This window comes from Perca flavescens, chromosome 14 (genome assembly GCF_004354835.1).
Source record: "Perca flavescens isolate YP-PL-M2 chromosome 14, PFLA_1.0, whole genome shotgun sequence".
NCBI lineage: Eukaryota > Metazoa > Chordata > Actinopteri > Perciformes > Percidae > Perca > Perca flavescens.
In genome coordinates, this window is record NC_041344.1 from 17,932,052 (window position 1) to 17,949,715 (window position 17,664).

A 17,664-nucleotide genomic window follows, 5' to 3' on the forward strand; every position below is an offset into this window, starting at 1 on the left:
TGTGTGTTGAGCTCTCTGTTTTAGCTACAGAGTGAGACATCTCACTTCTGTACCATCTTTGTTGGGAGTCGCACATGTGCAGTAAGTACTGCTAGCTAGTCAGTTGTAGAGTCTGAGGGAGTGCCATGCTAGCAGCTAGGCGAGCATTATAACGTGTGTTACAAAGTGACGCATGTTCATCACAGAAGTAAAGGCTGGACTACAAAGAGCTGCTTGGAGCAGTTTGTGAAGTGTTTTCTGTTGGAGATGATAAGTCCCTTGGGGGTGGACTTTGGGCTTTTTCACTTTGTAAACCTATAACGTGCACAAAAAACGATATATAACACAATAAAGGAAAGGGAAAAAAGCATAATATGAGCACTTTAAATTAAATGATTAAGCCATTCATAAACGTGAGTAATATCAGCAAAAATGTAGTGAGGCATCAAAAATACTTTTTAGGAAAATTGCCCCCTTTCAAATTGTTATACTATTATATAATTTGTATTATTGGATTATTTGTAATAACATTATTGTGCAAGCAGCATTTTAATGTTGTAGCTGGTCCAGTTATGAAATGCTTCGTTATATATTGTTGGATGGTTTAATCTACAGTGATGTATCCCATTTTATATTTATGTATCTATTTTTCACACAAAAAAAATTAATCCGACACCAACTATAGCTATCAAATAAATGTAGTGGAGTAAAAAAAACTACAACATATTTTCCCCTGAAATGTAATGAAATAGAAGTATAAAAGAACAATAAATGGAAATAATGGAAAAGTAAGTTTCTCAAAATTACTTAAGTACATCCCGTTTGTTTGAATCTTGTATGTCTTCAAAGCCAATGTGCAAACAGAACAATACAGGCAGTTTTTGCATTTTATTGATAAATTATCATTTTTAAAAAGACCCACGAGCAACCTTCTTTCTTCTTTCACCGCTCACTACAGTTTTCCAAGTACTGAATTTGAACTATGTACAAAGAGTACAGTATTTTTTTTAACATTATTTTCTGCTTCATCATCATCATAATCATCACATTCAAAACAAGGTTAGAAGTTTGAGCTGTGCCCACTGGTAAATGTCGAGAGACGGATGCTGAGTTAGCCTATAGCAAGAGAGTTCACCGGAGGTCAGAGAGCAGCGATTATATAATTCTAACTCACAGGCAGAAGGAGCAAAGACAGGAGCATCAGAAGCTTCAGCTACCTCTCTGAAAACTGAAAAAAACACCACCTTAGACAGAGCAGAAACAAGTCAACATGCAAACTAAGTCCCCATGTTGTGGGATCATTTTCCACTAGTGAGAAGGCAACGGAAACGCAGTGAAGAACATAGGGAGGTACGGTTCAAAATAACTCAAATAAAAGGGTTATTGCTGTTGTAAGTTCAAAGCTGCATGGATTTATCAGAAAAAAATAACACTGATGAGAAAAAAAAAAAAAACAAGCTCCTGCTGATCTTTTGCTCGTCTTGACTAATACTGGGCAGCAAAGTTGGCACACATGGGTATTTAAGGATTTCTTTTAAAAAGTGATCATTTCAAAAGTTAAAATCATAATGCAATACTATGTCAGTGTACATAGGCAAGGTAAATGGTTACAATACAATATGGGTATGCAGCTTTCTGTAGCAGGAGTTAAACTAGCAGCAAAACAACACATACAATTGCATATAATTGTAGTGCAATGGGTAAACTGTTCTTAGGAGGGTGTCTCATTTTGGTCTGGTCAGTAATAAAAGAAATCAAGTGCCGAAAAACACAAAAGAAAACTGGTCCAGAAAGACCAAATCCAACCAAGTTGCTAAACTAATGTTTTTTTTAAATCTAAATCTTCATTAAGAAAAAAAAAAGAAAACCACAGTTTTTTTTTAATTCATGATTCTGGATTTTGGAGGATTGTGGCAAAACCTGGCCAGGATTTGAGTCCTTGTGGACTATAGGAGGACTGATCAACATACATTAGATTTGTTCAGCGAGTCAAAACTGTTTTGAACATTCTACACACAAATACAACAAGATACATCTCCAACATACACCTCTTTAACACACTCCTGTCCAGTCGCTCTGCAGACCTTCCACTCTGCTGAACATGGCCGGTTTGAAATCTAAACAAGATGGAAAAAAACTAAAAATGTGGTTTGTTTTTCCAGCTGTGCCGAGCCTGCTCTAGGCGAAGCTATTCTCCGGGTAGCTGACTTTGATAGCACCCCAGTAGCAGGCTCGTATCAGACAGATGAGACCCAGCAGGTAGGCGAACGCCCAGGACACGTAGGTGGCATTGTAACGATTGGCAAAGTCCCGAGTACCAACCTGTTAATATGGAGGAGAGAAAGAGAAGATGGGTGAAATATTAAGAACAAGAATAAAGATTTTCATTTATGCATTCATAAACATTTATCTTTATGGAGAGAGATTAGTCTATGTATCAGTGATGTGATCCACTTCATCGGAAAAGAAAATTTAAATGAACTGCAACAAGCTCAGTAACCTTGAGTTAAAATATTAGGGACTGTAATACCATGAGATTATTATCAAGTGATTATGATTCTAATATGATTAGACCAAGTTGTGAAAGTCTGATGGGACTCTGATATACTGTGCAAAACTGAACAATATGCAGTTGTTTGTACAAAATAAGAGTTTTTGTTTACTCAACAGTCCAGAGGCTTAACAGCCCAAAGGGTAGTTGATGTATTGTAAGACTGCACTAAAACCACTACACAGGATATGCCATTTTATATCTCTCTATTTATCTATTTATTTTAAAACGGTAAAGCACATGTGTAAATTTTTTAAATGCTGTGACCATATAGTCATTTAAAGTTTCTCAGGTCGGCTAACCAGCGTCTACTGGAGATTTCTTGAACCCAAGTGCAAGACTCTATGGATAACAGTGTCTGCCAGTCAGTCGGTCGGTCCACCACTTTGGTTCAGAGTGAAACATCTTAACAATTATTGGATGGATTGCCATGAAATTGAAAAAAAGGTATTTGTGTTCCCCAGAACACGAATGCTACTGACTTTGACGATTCCATGACTCTCCATCAAGTGCCACCATGTGGTTCCATTTTTGGGGGTTTTGAGTAAAATATTTAAATATTGGATGGAACTGCCTGAAATTTGTTACACCCATAATGTTACTCTCAGGATGAATTATAATACTTTTGATCTAGCACCATCATCAGGTCCTTTGGTTTATGACCAAACACTGTCTAAAGTAATGGCATTCCCATCATCCACAGCTGTAATTTGTGTTAAGTGCTAGTTAGCAAATGTTAGCACATTAACATGGTAAACTATACCTGCTAAACATCAGCGTGCTAACAATGTCATAGTGAGTATGTTCGCATTAACATTCAGCTCAAGTACAGCTTTGCATAGCTGCTAGTGTGTCTGTAGACTCGTCTTGTTTAAAAAAACTTCTCCATACTCACTTATATTCTCACACTTTATCTGATGTTTTGCTTTTTTTAAATGTTACTTCTTTTTTGTCACTACTGTTTTATTGCTCTTTTGTTTGTTACTGTCCTGCCTGTGTGATATTTCCTGCTAAAAACTTTCATGGTGAAGCACTTTGCAACGTCTGTTTTGAAAGCACTACACACCATATACATATTTACTTACACACTTCAAACAACACAAACAAGACAAAGACCGTACTTACTGTTAAACCCACTCCAATGAAAATGCAGATCATTCCTACAGTAATATAAGCACAACAACGCCTCCTAGGAAGCGCACTGCCAACAGAGGATCTGCAGAAAGAGAGTGAGAAGAAAAACATCTCATCCTGCTGTATGTGTATTGTTATATGGCTATGGTTTAAAAAAAACTTAAAATTTAACTTGAATATTTGAAACTCCACCTTGGAAACATTTTGTGGTACAGAAATGGTTAAATGGTTTGCATTCTGATATTTACTGATAACGACTTCATCCCATTTCCCAGAAAAAAAAATCTCTCTTCCTCTTTTTAAGTCACACATGAAAGCGCCAGAGGTCAGTTTCACAACTTAAATTTCACCCATACTCCAGTGACTGCCCTAAAGCACCAGACTGACATCAGTTTTTTGTTTTGCTTCACCATTTCTTTACTTTCTTCCCCCTCTCTGCTCTCACATGCCTCTCATGTGACGGGACTCAAGCATTCTTCAGGAATCGTTGGTATTCAGATGGCTTATGGGAAGCCTGATCACCTGATTTATTACTTTGTCCTTAAAAAAAAATCTCCTTCTGCTGTCACGTTTCGTCTTTGTTCGACTCTGTTTACATTTGTGCCACCTGACCATCTCATTCATTTGAACTGTGACCATATATGGAGCAGACCTCTTTTCAAAGGATGTTTTTTAAAGACTTAAGCACTGAACATCACTTGCAAAACAAGAATTAATCAGGCAAAGAAAAAAAAACTGCCCTACAACACCTTACACATGTAATTGGGGGATTTTCCTCTGTGAAGTGCTACTATACCAAAAAGTAGCAGTTCCTTATAAGCAATCATGTACTCTAAATGTACTTGACTCCATGTTACTTCATCTGTTACAAGGGAGGAAAAGATACAGACTAAGAAAATACGGATGAAAGAGATAGAAAACAAAAAAGATAAGGAGACACTGAGGTGAAAGGTAGAAATTAATTCAAAGATTATTACCATTACTATTTGCTATAAACAGATTAAATGGTTTAATGGTCTCCCAGAAAATAGTATAGGCTAGATGGAATGCAAATCCCATTGTATGTTTTAGTGCTCATTATATGATGATTTAAGACAACACATTTAAGTAAAAAGCCCTTTATCACTCCTCACTTCTTAGGCTGGATTATCATAAAAAGACAAAGAGTTGTGTTTCCGGAAGAGAGACATTTTCATCACGCATTTTATTTGTAAAACTCTGGGAGAGAAGTCAAATGTCACTGCAGCGATATTTAAGCAACTACAATTACATCTGGAGATAAAGATAAGTAGATATAAATAGAGTGAAAGACAAAGAGAAATGTAAAAAGAGATATTGTCCAAATATTAAATAAAATACAAGGAAAGATGGCGGAAGAGGTACAGAGCGAGACAGAGACAAACGCAGAGGTATAGAAAAAGGCAGATGCAGTGATGAGAGACAGAGGCAAAGACAGCAGCTTGTTTTGATGCAGGCTGTCTGTCGTCTCAGCATCACTGCAGTAATATCATCACTTTCAGACACACCTTTCAATGCCCTCCCACCACCTCTCAACCCTGCGACCCTCCTACCCCATTACTATTACATGTATTGAGGCCAGGCTCTAATTCCTGTCAGGCGTCTAGATTAGCCTCCATCAGCTCCACTCCCCTCTTCTTACAAGAACTACAAAGTCCAGACCTATATAGCTCAGCGTCCATAAAGTAAGTGCTTGAAAACTTCACCAGCAACAAGAGCTTAACGTTAAAAGTACAAGTTCACACAAACCTACATGAATGAGTGTCTATGTCAACGCTTTTAGTGTAAAGTCAGTGATTTCTATGTTTTAAAGTATTCTGCTCCCTCTAATATACAGTAGTTTTTTTTTACTTTAAAGACCACAAGACCTGCAAATCATTTAAACTTTACATCACAATTAACCATTTACAAAAACCAGGCTTCCTGCGTTTGAGAAAATCAGATTTTCTTATGGCAGCCATTGGCTTAGATTTATTTCTGCATTTAATATAAAAACAAAGTTGCAGATTCTTGACCCTCATAGCAACTTCACAGTGAACGTCCAAGTCTGCATTTATATAAATAAAAGTTATATTCTAACTATGACACAAACATTTTAAATCAGTCTTTAACTGTAAAACTAGGCAACAATAATGTAACTTTGACAAAAATCAACACAGGCTTGATGTTCACTGGGATGATTGTAGACTTTAAAAAAGTTCCAAGAGTCTGCTAAATGATTTTCACACCTTACATAAATAAAATGAAAACCAAATGCTGCCTGCAACAGTCAGAAAAAAACATCAAAAAACTGAAAATGGTCAGCTAAAATACATGAGTTGAAAACACATTGCTATGGTGATTCACATTGTCATTTGTGTGTAATGAGTTAGATGGAGGTTTGATGGACTCACATTTTTTTGCAGTGCGGGCACTTGGCTAGCGTGTTAAACCGAAGCTCCATCCACTGTGTGGAAACAGAAGAAGAAACGCTGTTAAGGTAAATTACAGGAGCATCCACATGCACGTGTGAACACAGAAATGTAACAACACACTATAATCCAACTGTACTTTTATAACAATCAACATAAGAACTACTGGGAATGATTTACATGATCAGTTATTATGACAGTCTGCAACTTGTAAATCTATTTATTATGTCTTTATCAAAGAATATATCAAAATGTTGGCTAAATTAGCATCTGGAATTATTGTTATATTATATTAGTTAGGATTGTATTTATACAATTATTTCAATAAGGGTGTTAATAATTTAAGGTCCTATTGACACAAGTTTAATATGTGACTTTTGACATCTGGCTTCAGAGAAGCAATTAAAAATTCAATTGAAATTCAGGGAAAATCAGCTTTGATTTTAAGCCAATTGTATATTAAAGAAAATCTAATTCACCTCTCTTTAACTGAAGGTCTCTCGAAAGCCAGATGTGTACAACGTCATATTATCACCAGTGTAAATAAGGCCACAAATTGAACTGGAGCAGGTTAGGCTGTTGTTAATATGTCCACCAGTATGACCAGCTTTCTCAACCTGTTGTTGTGCTGGGGGAGAGCCATCGCTGGGGATGCCAGACATTGGCTGGGATGACATGGCGTCCTCACTGCCCTACAGACGTCGCAAGCGACAATGTGCACAAGTTTAGAGGACAATAGCACTGATTTTGACCTACGAGTCAGAGTCATACTGACTCAATATCTCAGGTTCTGCACCTTCTTCCTTCAATGAGACACCTCGCAGTTCCTTTTATAAATATGCAACATGACAAATAGAAGTATAAGGTATTTAAACCTCCATCAAAGTGAACATGTCAAAAATACTAATCTTCAACACAGGGTGCAGGAAGACAATTTCATTTAAAATGGGAATAATCTGCAAAAGGCTGCAACCACACTGCTATTAGGTGTTAATGAGCCAGACGAGGAAAGGAAACGTGCCCCAAATGCATGACAGCCACTTGCAAACATCATATTCTGTTTCCATTTCAACAAATATAAAAGATCAACAGGAGAAGAACATCTTATTAGCTCTTATGTGTGCTTTGGATTAACTTGAATAAGCTATAGCCCTCAAAAACACTCTGCAACTATGTCCCTATTGCCATCACCAAATAGTGAAGAATACGTTGTGGTTTTTCTCTCAAGATTATTAATATGCACGTACCAACAACAGCACAGCAACACAATTCTGCATAAACAACTGTGATTGGTTAGATTGGTTGTCTTGGTGGGTTTACGTACAAGAAAGGTGTTGCCACAGTGACCGCAGACCACCCTCATCCCTTCAGGTTGGATGGGCAGTGCCGGCTGGGCGGGTTGCTCCTCTGGGATAACCATCACCGGGCTCAGGTTGATTATGCGTCTGCTGTCGAAGGAACAAAGAGATGGGCAAGCTTATATTTACAACCAATCCAAGACAGGATTATACAAGTTTTTGATGACATGAAACTATAGAAATAGCTTGATTTGCCCTATAAAAAATTTACTTTTCCCGGTGTTGAGATTTTTATCAAAGCCTCAAATTTGGCTTTGGAAAAGAAGTAAAAATACAAGAAATGTAAACAGACTGAACATGACTGCCTGCTACTTACCAGTTTGGTCGAGGACATCCTATCCTCCTGGACGTGTCTTTACAGATGAGCAGGCAGTTACAGGGACACCTCACATATTTCTTCCCTGTTGGGGGGTTCTTGATGGGCTGGAAGGCAACATATCAAAATCAGTTTAATACAGAACACAAAGCCATAAAGAGGGGAGAAGTTGGTTTAAAACGCTGTAGAGGTGAAGTTCAGACCTAACAGGGTGTAAAAAGTGTTGGGCAAAATCAATAACTTTTCCTTAAATCTATAAAATATATATTAATTCACCTATCAGCTCCAAATGTCCATATAATGTTCTCTGACATGCTGTTTTTGTCAGTCATTTATAAAGCCTCTGTATGCAAGACTCTGTGCTGTTTATGTCTACACATATTGGGCTGGCCAATGGCAGAAACTGTTATTACAATAATAAAGTTTATTCATGTAACACTTATGTTATATATTTGTTACATATGTATTTCATATATACATAAACCAAACTGCATACACACAGAAATACACACCTGCAGACACCTTTGAATAAGGTTATTTCAGAAGCAATTTAGAATGTTGTTGTGCTTGGAATTTGACTGTATTGAGAAAGGTTTAATTTATGTAAAGTAGTGTGCCTGATACACATTGTTCCAGCTTTAGATTTATATCTGCTGTGTTTGGGGAACCTGAGCTGAAATAAGATGCAACAACTAAAGGCCAACACTATTAACTGTGCAATGTTTTGGTCCAGTGTAATAGAAGATCATATGGTTGAGTTGATGTATAAGCACCACAAATATCAGCCAGTGGAAATGGCTTTTCCCACCCGAGTGTTTGCGATGACAGCCATTCATCCCCCTTGCTGCCTCCACTGACAGCTCGATCAAAGCTCTCAGATAGACACAGGGGATACATTTGAGCCATATGGAGCACTCATCACTGGACTGACTGATGGATGTGACAGATGTCTACATCAACATCTGGAATGGTTCTGAAAGGTGGACATTGCCAAGATGAAAAATAGTCAAAGAATTGGCCTGCATTAGAAAATGGTGTCTCTCTTGATAGTCCGACAAATTCCATGTTTTATCATGCAAAATGATGCCGCGCAAAAATACAGAAAAAAAAGCTTGTGCATGTGTGATTAGATTGCCGAAGAGATGGAGGAGAGGAGAGCAGTGATAAGCAGCTCAAATAAAACTGAAGACTAAATGTCTTTACTCAACTTGACAGTTGAACTACCACAACTTAATCCCAAGAATAATTTATAAAGCCGTCACCGGCCTCAACAATGGCCTCCACTTACTGTAGCTTCATTGCAGACTGTGCACTTAACCACGTGCTGATGCAGCTTTCCATCCAGGTTTATGAGCGACTGACATACGCGGCAGTTGATGACAGGCACACCGCCGGCGTCAGGGCTGGCGATGGCTGTGTAGGGAGGAGGTAGTTCGGCTTTGAGAAGAGGAGGAAGGCAAAACACACAACACACGGCCAGCTGTTAATAGTGCATGCATCGATAAAACTATAGACATTAAACAGACATTATCACAGTATCTCTGGAGGTTAGCTTCAAACAAGAACTTAATTTTAATGTCAGGATGTGTCATCGGTTAATTAATGCCACAAAATACAGCTGAAAGCGCTGAAGGAAATCCAGTAAGTCACCCTTAAATTGTCATTTTTTGTCAAACTGCCATTTCCAAAGTTAAGAATAAACCTCCACACTCATATAATATGTTATGGACCAAGATCCTGAAGATTTTAGACATTACATTAGACATAAAACAGTGTAATGTGGGTAATGTTTGGAACAAAAAGATTTGCTGTCCAAAAGTCCCAAATCTTTGAATGAGTTTAAAAACATTTTACAGTACAGGCCAAAAGTTTGGACACACCTTCTCATTCAATGCATTTCCTTTTTATTTTCATGACTATTTACATTGTAGATTCTCACTGAAGGCATCAAAACTATGAATGAACACATATGGAATTATGTACTTAACAAAAAAGTGTGAAATAACTGAAAACATGTCTTATATTGTAGATTCTTCAAAGTAGCCACCCTTTGCTTTTTTATTAATAAAGGGAAAAAATTCCATTAATTAACCCTGACAAGGCACACCTGTGAAGTGAAAACCATTTCAGGTGACTACCTCATGAAGCTCATTGAGAGAACACCAAGGGTTTGCAGAGTTATCAAAAAAGCAAAGGGTGGCTACTTTGAGGAATCTAAAATATAAGACATGTTTTCAGTTATTTCACACTTTTTTGTTAAGTACATAATTCCATATGTGTTCATTCATAGTTTTGATGCCTTCAGTGAGAATCTACAATGTAAATAGTCATGAATTAATAATTTTATGATGAGCTACCCAGAACAATATACAATATACAAAAACAAACATCTGATGCATCCCAAAACAACTTATAGTTATAGAAGGGAGCTGTTACAATGCTTATCAATATGAAGCACTTTCAGGATTAACTTTTCTCATAAAAAGGCATATAACAAACACAAACAATATTCAATGCCTGTCTCAGTAACAATTAAACCTAGTGTATGATAGGCAGCCTGGAAACTCCTGCACATACTGTATGCAAACCCATGACAGCCTGTGTGCGACACTGATTGTTAAACATGTGACTCTTCTCTCTTTGTCAGGGGCCGAGCTAGCCTAGAAATCTAGACGCACCCTAGCGGCAGCAAATGTAACGTGGGTCTGGCTTGTCAGGCTAGGGTTGAGCACTACTCTATGTTTAAGAAAGAAACAATGGACCCTTTTAGATACCAAAGTGATGGCGTAAAATCCACTCTCTGCCAAGCTGCAGACAAAGTTAACATGTAGCATAGGAGCCATTTTCTTATTGTGAGGCTGTGGTATTTTGAGGACATATCGAGATGTTATAATGTAACATTTGAGCTACATTTGCAAGTAATATGTAATATAACTTATTTATAAATACATGGATTGTCGAAAATTAAATACTTCATGTCACTTTAAAGAAACATGTAAAGATGCAGCTACACATATTTTATCGACATTGGGGGTATTGGGGGGTTTTAGACTTGTTCAGTTGGTGCTTCAGTTGGATGAGCAGCGACATTTAAATGCCCCTGCTAATGAGGCTAATGAGCTATTTAGTTTGAGAAACAAAGATAAGCCAGGCCACTGCTTAGTGTTTTATGGTCCATAAACAAGTATAATCAACATGATCAAATGACCAGACTTAAAAATGTTCTTTTAACGTCTGAAAGAACTAACAAACTACAGTAGCCATTCAAATGAACTCTGTACTGTTTAATCCCACATTAACCTTTTGTAATTGGTCTACATTCCATGTGTTTTTCAAGGTTTTAATATATCTAATCCATAGATTTGCACCAGTCACTACCTTACTACTGTAGTAGTCAAGCATACTTTACAATAGGTGTGATACTTAGATCTCCACTAAACCATTTCATTCAACCTTCAACATTAAATGAATTTAGTCATTTGTCGTTGTAATTTGCTCCTGAGAAAAATATCTGATAATTTTACAGTAATGAAAGTGCATCAAATTAACATTTTTACTTAAATTAGAAGCAAAGTTGTGTGTGTCTGCAGTTATACTAAGAACTAAGTACAGATTTACTGCACAGCTCAGGCAGTGATGGGAGAAAAGCAGAGCTGCAAGCATTTGTCAATCGACAGAACATTAATCTGCAACAATTCTGATAATTATGATTAGAGGGGGGTTTAGGGAAATTATGATTAGCATTTTTCAGTATTTTCTGACATCTTTTAGATCACACAATTATTCAATTAATTGATTAAATGATCAACTGGTTAATGGATAATGGAAATAATAATTTTATGTAGCCATAGACAACCGCAATACAGTATATCACAGTCTATATAACAGGTCTCTCTTGAGAATAAGACCATGTGTCTCAATGAGATTACCTGTATAAATAAAGTCTCTTGTGATACATTATCAAGTCTTTGTTAAGCTTGACCCAAGTACTAAACAAAACCACAAAGGAGGCATTTAATCTCACAAATAACCAATTTCTTTCACTCTGAATGAGATAATGGGATGAGTCAACAGGTTAATGAGCTTGTCTCTAAGAATCAGTGACACTGCACACCACAGGAACATGGGACACCCCGTCTAATTGGGCAAACACGGCTAGAATTACAACCAAACCATGCCAGACTGGACACTCCGACTGTGTGCAGTTGGCACATGGTGAAGCATTTTCAATTTAGCCGAGTTAATCCCAAATGTAATATAGTCAGATGCAAACTGTATTCTCTTCTTAAACCATACATTTTTCTCTAACAGTATGAAATAAAATCCTAAAAAAATCTTGAATTCAAAGACAGTCAGCACTTCTCTCTGTTAACCACCACCGGCTCTCAATCTCAGGAGAGGCCTGTTTCTACTCGCTTCTCTCTCTGCTGTGGTTGAGTTGTCCTAATGTATGTTTGAAACTGAATATGGAAGCAATAGGTTTTCACTGGCTTTCCTCAGAACCACAGGTAAGACGAAAAGACGCTCTACTACAACAACCTCCACCAGCAGTACCACAACATACAGTCATGATCACGCCCTGTCCAGCTGGTGCCATCACTGATTGTGTGACTTGCGATTTTTAGTGAAAAATGACTAACTGAGAAGCTGCTCAGAAACTTTTTTTTTTTTTTAAATTCTGTTTCCTGTTGCTCATGTGGCATTAAATAAAAAAAATGTCTTCAAGGTTAAAGGATGAGGACCTATATTTTCATTATGTCAACAAATCCTATCAATAAAATTAAAACCAACAATGAATTAGTACGCCTCAATACTTTCTGTCTCACTCAGCCCATTAATTCCAATACCAAAGACGGAAATCATTACTTTTCCTAAAACATCTAGGATGTTTCTAGCAAATGTTACTCAAGCAGGAGTAAATAGTGTAGGCCTATTTTTTTAGAATTCTTTTCAGTCGTGAATAATTACACATTTGGAGCACCAGTGTAGGGGTGAACGACATGGCCTTAAAATAACATCATGATATTGCAAAATATTTTTGTGACGTTTTTCTTTTCTTTGACATGATGTTGCTCCGATTAATTGCCGTGAAGCGAGCATGCGATGTGGTGATAATCAACCAGTCGTCGCCACCTGAGTTAAATCAGATCCTGGCGTGTCTTGTCTTGTCTTAATGCAGTTGCTAAATGACGGCGTTCATGATGTAGCGGTGCTGAAGGTTTTCAAACCCCTTCCACACCACTGACGTTTCTTTGTTGGAGGCAACTCCTCCACAGCAGAGCCAGCAGCAACGCAACTTTCAGCCATGTGTGATGCTGCTTATATATATATATAATCATGAGGTAGACAAATAAAAATGAAATATTGTTGATAATAAAAAAACATTGTTATCATATTATATATTGGTATTTTCTTGTTCAATATGATATGGCACACCCCTGACTTAACATAAACTACAGTGCCCATGTTGACTGTAATGAATGTGGCTCATTGATGTGTTTTTAATAGTGTTTGGACAACAATGGAGCTCTATGGCACAGAAAAATAAAGATATATTAGGCTTTTAGCTAAACAGACTTTGTTAGTAGAATCAACTCATTGTTGGTTTTGGTCTTTTTGAGAGATTTGTATTATGTAATAAAAACAAATGTATAGAATATTACCAGACTCATCCTTCCCAGTTACCTTGGATAACTAGCACTTCCCTAACAACCAAAAAAACTGTGCAGCATAAGGATAAATGTTGCAGATTCCTGACTCCTCCCTTGCATGACTTTGCCACCATCTCTGGTTTAAAAGTTTGGGTAAAATGTGTATTTTAACAGCTTTAGTAACTCACTGCCACTGAGTAAATGTAAAGATGAAGAATTCATTTATCACGGTCAAGATTAGAACACTGTCAAGGCTTGCACAGCCCTTTGTTGCAGTCCATTTATTCTGCCATTCAAGCAGAAACATATCAAGCAGGAGACAACCAAATCAAGCACAGTACCGGACTAACCACTCAGACGCACCCAAGGTCATTGGTCTCCGCCTCTCACCACCACCACACTGTGAATACAAGTCTACCTGATACAGCTGAATACAAACTGATGGTGGACAACTCTGTTCATCTGGTAAAGGAGTCATTGATTACTATTGTGAAGATATTACAGTAATCAATAGAGCAGAGATTGCAGTCACTTTCAGAAATAACATATTTTACTCAATCCTAATCACAGCTCATGTTCACTCAGTTTCCTAAATGCAGCTGATTATAAGCATCATCTCAGTTATTGTGTTTTAGGAAAACAGCTCAGTTTTGGCATCTTTGACTGATAGAGGATTTACCCCAAATTGGCTGATAGCATATTGTTCCCCAACAAACCCAGAGAAACTGGGATTAACCATTTACCAGAGTGCAGAGAGGGAGGAGAAACTATAAGCCATGACATATACAGACATTCATTTAAATTTTACTCAGTCTGTGCTGTAACATTCAAACAGGCTGCCAGTTCACAGGTTATGACAGTCCAGTGTTAAAGTCTTTATGAATAATCCGGTGGTGAAATATGAGCTCTGCAAGATTAGACTGCTTCAGAACAATAAAATGTTCATTTTTCAACATTTTGTTTGCTCGATATTAGCCGTTTGTCCTGAAATGCTTTGCAAAGAGTATGACACGGTCAATGAATATATTCATTTGCAGCAGACAAAAGCAAAGACATGTTGTGTTTTATGAGTCCAGAGGGAACTTTCTGTCTGAACAGTGTCTGAAGCTCAATTTACCTAAAACAAAACATAATCCTTGAATATGAGAGTTGGATGTGTATGTTTTTGTAGAAACCCTAAGAGGGAACTTTTATCAAATAAAGCCTCCAACAAAAAATAAATAGCATGTCTTAATGCATGTCTCCAGCTTCAAAATGGGATTTAATCTTCTTCTAAATACAGAATCAGACTAAATTCGGTGCCAAATCCAGTCCTGACAGCGGCTTAGACTGAGGATTTATGAGCTGTAATTGCCTTGGTCATTCAGCCCTGCATGCATTATGGTGCTGTAACCTACATCCAGCTGTTTACTAAGCAGAATGTGGACATTGTGTCAGTGTCCTGGCTGTAGATGGACATTTGTGTACTCTGTTGAAGCTGCTAGTATAGATTCAATCTTTGCAAGATCAAGGCCAAATATGTGTTGTTTACAGTCCAGTTTCCATGCAAATGAGCAAACTGACAGCTAGATGTAACATTATGACATTTAAAACATGCCCTGCTATGGGTTTGGTCCCATCCACGAAGGACACATCTGGGCATTTTGTCGATTTGCAGCTGGGACAAAAGGCTGCCAGGCTGCCTTCATCTGCAGTGGGTCATTTCTCCCCGTCAATCAACAACATACAGCCCACATCAATGAGGCCCCACAGAGCATCACGACGTAGGCTACCATTAATTTTTTTTTTGGGTGAAGACCCAAAACATTACAGGCCCCAGTGGGTCGTGATGTAAGCATTTCTGCAGTAAAAACAGATCTTGCTGTTGTTGTAGGCCCCTCTTTTCTAACCCACTGCTCCAGTTCTCACAGTGCAAGCTCCACCTTTTTCTCAGATGCCGATTGATTGCCTTTGCTTTGCCTTGCATTGCTGCAGTTTTATTTTCGCACAAACTCGATACGCCCAAAAATGACTCCGCATGAAGGCAGTAGTGCTCTTTACATGTGTTTACCTCGGGGACTTGAATCCTGCAGGTACGGGGGAGCAGTGGGGGTGACGTTCTCGGAGTTGGGACCCGACAGCAGAGGAGATCGCTCGTCCGTGCCGTCGGAGGCCATGTCGTTAACCGTGGACCGAGAGAATTGACGGGCAGAGACGGCGGGGAGGCTCCTGGCTGCACCGAGTCTTCACTCAGCACGGAGCAGCAGCCAGTGGCTGGTTGTTGGTGCCGAGTGGCTCCGGTCCAGCAGGCAGCCCCGGTGACGGCAGCCTGGAGGAGGGTGGAGCTCCGCGGTGATCCCCGCCCCTCACTGACATGACCCGGGGCATGGGCAGTGCTCTTAAACCGTGTACATGGACCTAAATACTGCACACATAAAGACATTTTGTGCGAAAATTATTAATAATGATAGGTTTTATCAAATGTAAACGTATTGTAGTCTGTAAACACGTGCATAGGATTATTTGAATTTTAGTCCATATTTTCATAAAGAACTATGCTATATAAAATGTCCCGTTTGGACTACAAACAGTAGTGTTTTTAAACATAGACGGTATATAAACACATTGGTAAATCAATAAAGCAGCGATTTCTAGTTTTCGCCACTATATGTCACTATAGGATTACTTATTTCTGTGCGGTCCAGTAGACCATAATGTAGGCTATTATAGACCAACCTTTATGTCTTAGGTTGTAAACCATGCATGCACAGACACATAAAAACTGGCAGGACATTGGATTAACATATATAATACAATTTTACATTTTCAACATTTACATTTAGTATTTTGAACGTGAGTGTTTTATATGTAATTGTGTGTGTGGTTGTATGGATGTATGGATGTGGCTGGCTTTGGCTCCTTAAGGGGTCGGGTCCGTCATTTCACCCACTCACTCAATTATTTCATTTAATCTTAAAAAACAAAAACAGATTATTATTATTTTTTACTAATGCTAGACTAATTGCCAAAACCCAGTTTGGCTATGTAGCCTATTAAATGACCATTAGTTCACCAAGTAGCAGTTTATTAGAAGCAACAGCACAACAGAGAGCTCAGTGGTAAACAATGGATCTTGGAGCTGATAACATTGGGCATTAAAAAAGCTAAATAAGTTATTATTAGTAGCCTAATCAGGCTCAATTGTTTCTCCTATCCTGGGTAGCCCAGATGTTGTGTAAGTATTTAACTTAAATTTCTCGGTCTGAGCAATCGAATTTGACTGATGTTTTCTTTGAAAAATTGTAAATTGAAATTTTAGATTAATAGAAAAATATTTATAATTTAAATTACAGATGTGAATTCAGAACAAATCAATTTAGATAGATGTTTTTCAAAATAATATAATAATATTAAGTATGCAGTGGCTGTTCCCATATTACAAAGATAATTATGAGATCAATGTACGGTTATGGTTATTTATATTTGTTGTGGGTGTATGTTATGACTATATTAGATTGTACCTCACTGTACTGTTCTGAAGCCTGTTTTCTTTGCTCTGGTGTGTTTGAGGTGTTGCAGTTGGTATATCCTGATTGGTTGAGTGTAATTGTGTAAGAATCTGAAAGTTGGAACTTTAACCTTATTGAGTCATTTTTCATTTCAAATGCAATCCATGTTACTGTGGCTATTTTTGTGGCTCTTCCACCTGATTGTATGAGCCAAAACATGGATTGTCTTAATCTGAATAAAACTCTTAACATTAACTTCTACTATTTGTTCTCCAAATGGTTTGAAAAGCATTAGGATCTGAAAACAACATCTCGCTACCACCACCAGCTGTAGACCAGAGCCAAAGTATCTGCCTGGACAGGTCTCATCTAGATGGATCTGATACTGCATTTTACATTCCCATCTTTCTTTAGAGTTACAAAGCTTATGTTTTACAGTTTGTCCTGAGATTCACAGTACATCTTTTAAGATTGATGGTGTGTGCCTCATGAACATTCCTCCCCTTACATTACAACACCCTCGATAGTTTTTGCCAAAATATCCCATTCCTCGTTGCTTATGTCAGGGTGTAAGCCCCGGGACTACATGAATTCCTTCCCTAGCCATTCAGAAGACTCACTAAATAAACACAGATGTTGTAAATTAATATTTGGGACAAAACAAATGTTAAAACCCTTTGTTTGTTCTTAAAACAGCATGATAACAAATGTTATGGGTATATCTGAACTGGTAACAAACAGTTTAAATGCACAGGTTA

General features: G+C 37.8%; 1 protein-coding gene across 1 annotated transcript; it reads right to left on the minus strand.

Annotated features, from left to right (window-relative positions):
- Positions 1–745: 745 nt before the first annotated feature.
- pip4p2 (phosphatidylinositol-4,5-bisphosphate 4-phosphatase 2) lies at positions 746–15,772 on the minus strand. The gene is made up of 7 exons (XM_028598431.1): positions 15,469–15,772; positions 9,056–9,204; positions 7,768–7,874; positions 7,418–7,541; positions 6,076–6,128; positions 3,656–3,746; positions 746–2,301 (listed from the first exon to the last, which is right to left on the minus strand). Exons 1-7 carry the CDS (start codon positions 15,572–15,574, stop codon positions 2,158–2,160), a joined length of 774 nt encoding a protein of 257 aa, XP_028454232.1. The 5' UTR covers positions 15,575–15,772; the 3' UTR covers positions 746–2,157.
- Between the last annotated feature and the right edge of the window lie 1,892 nt (positions 15,773–17,664).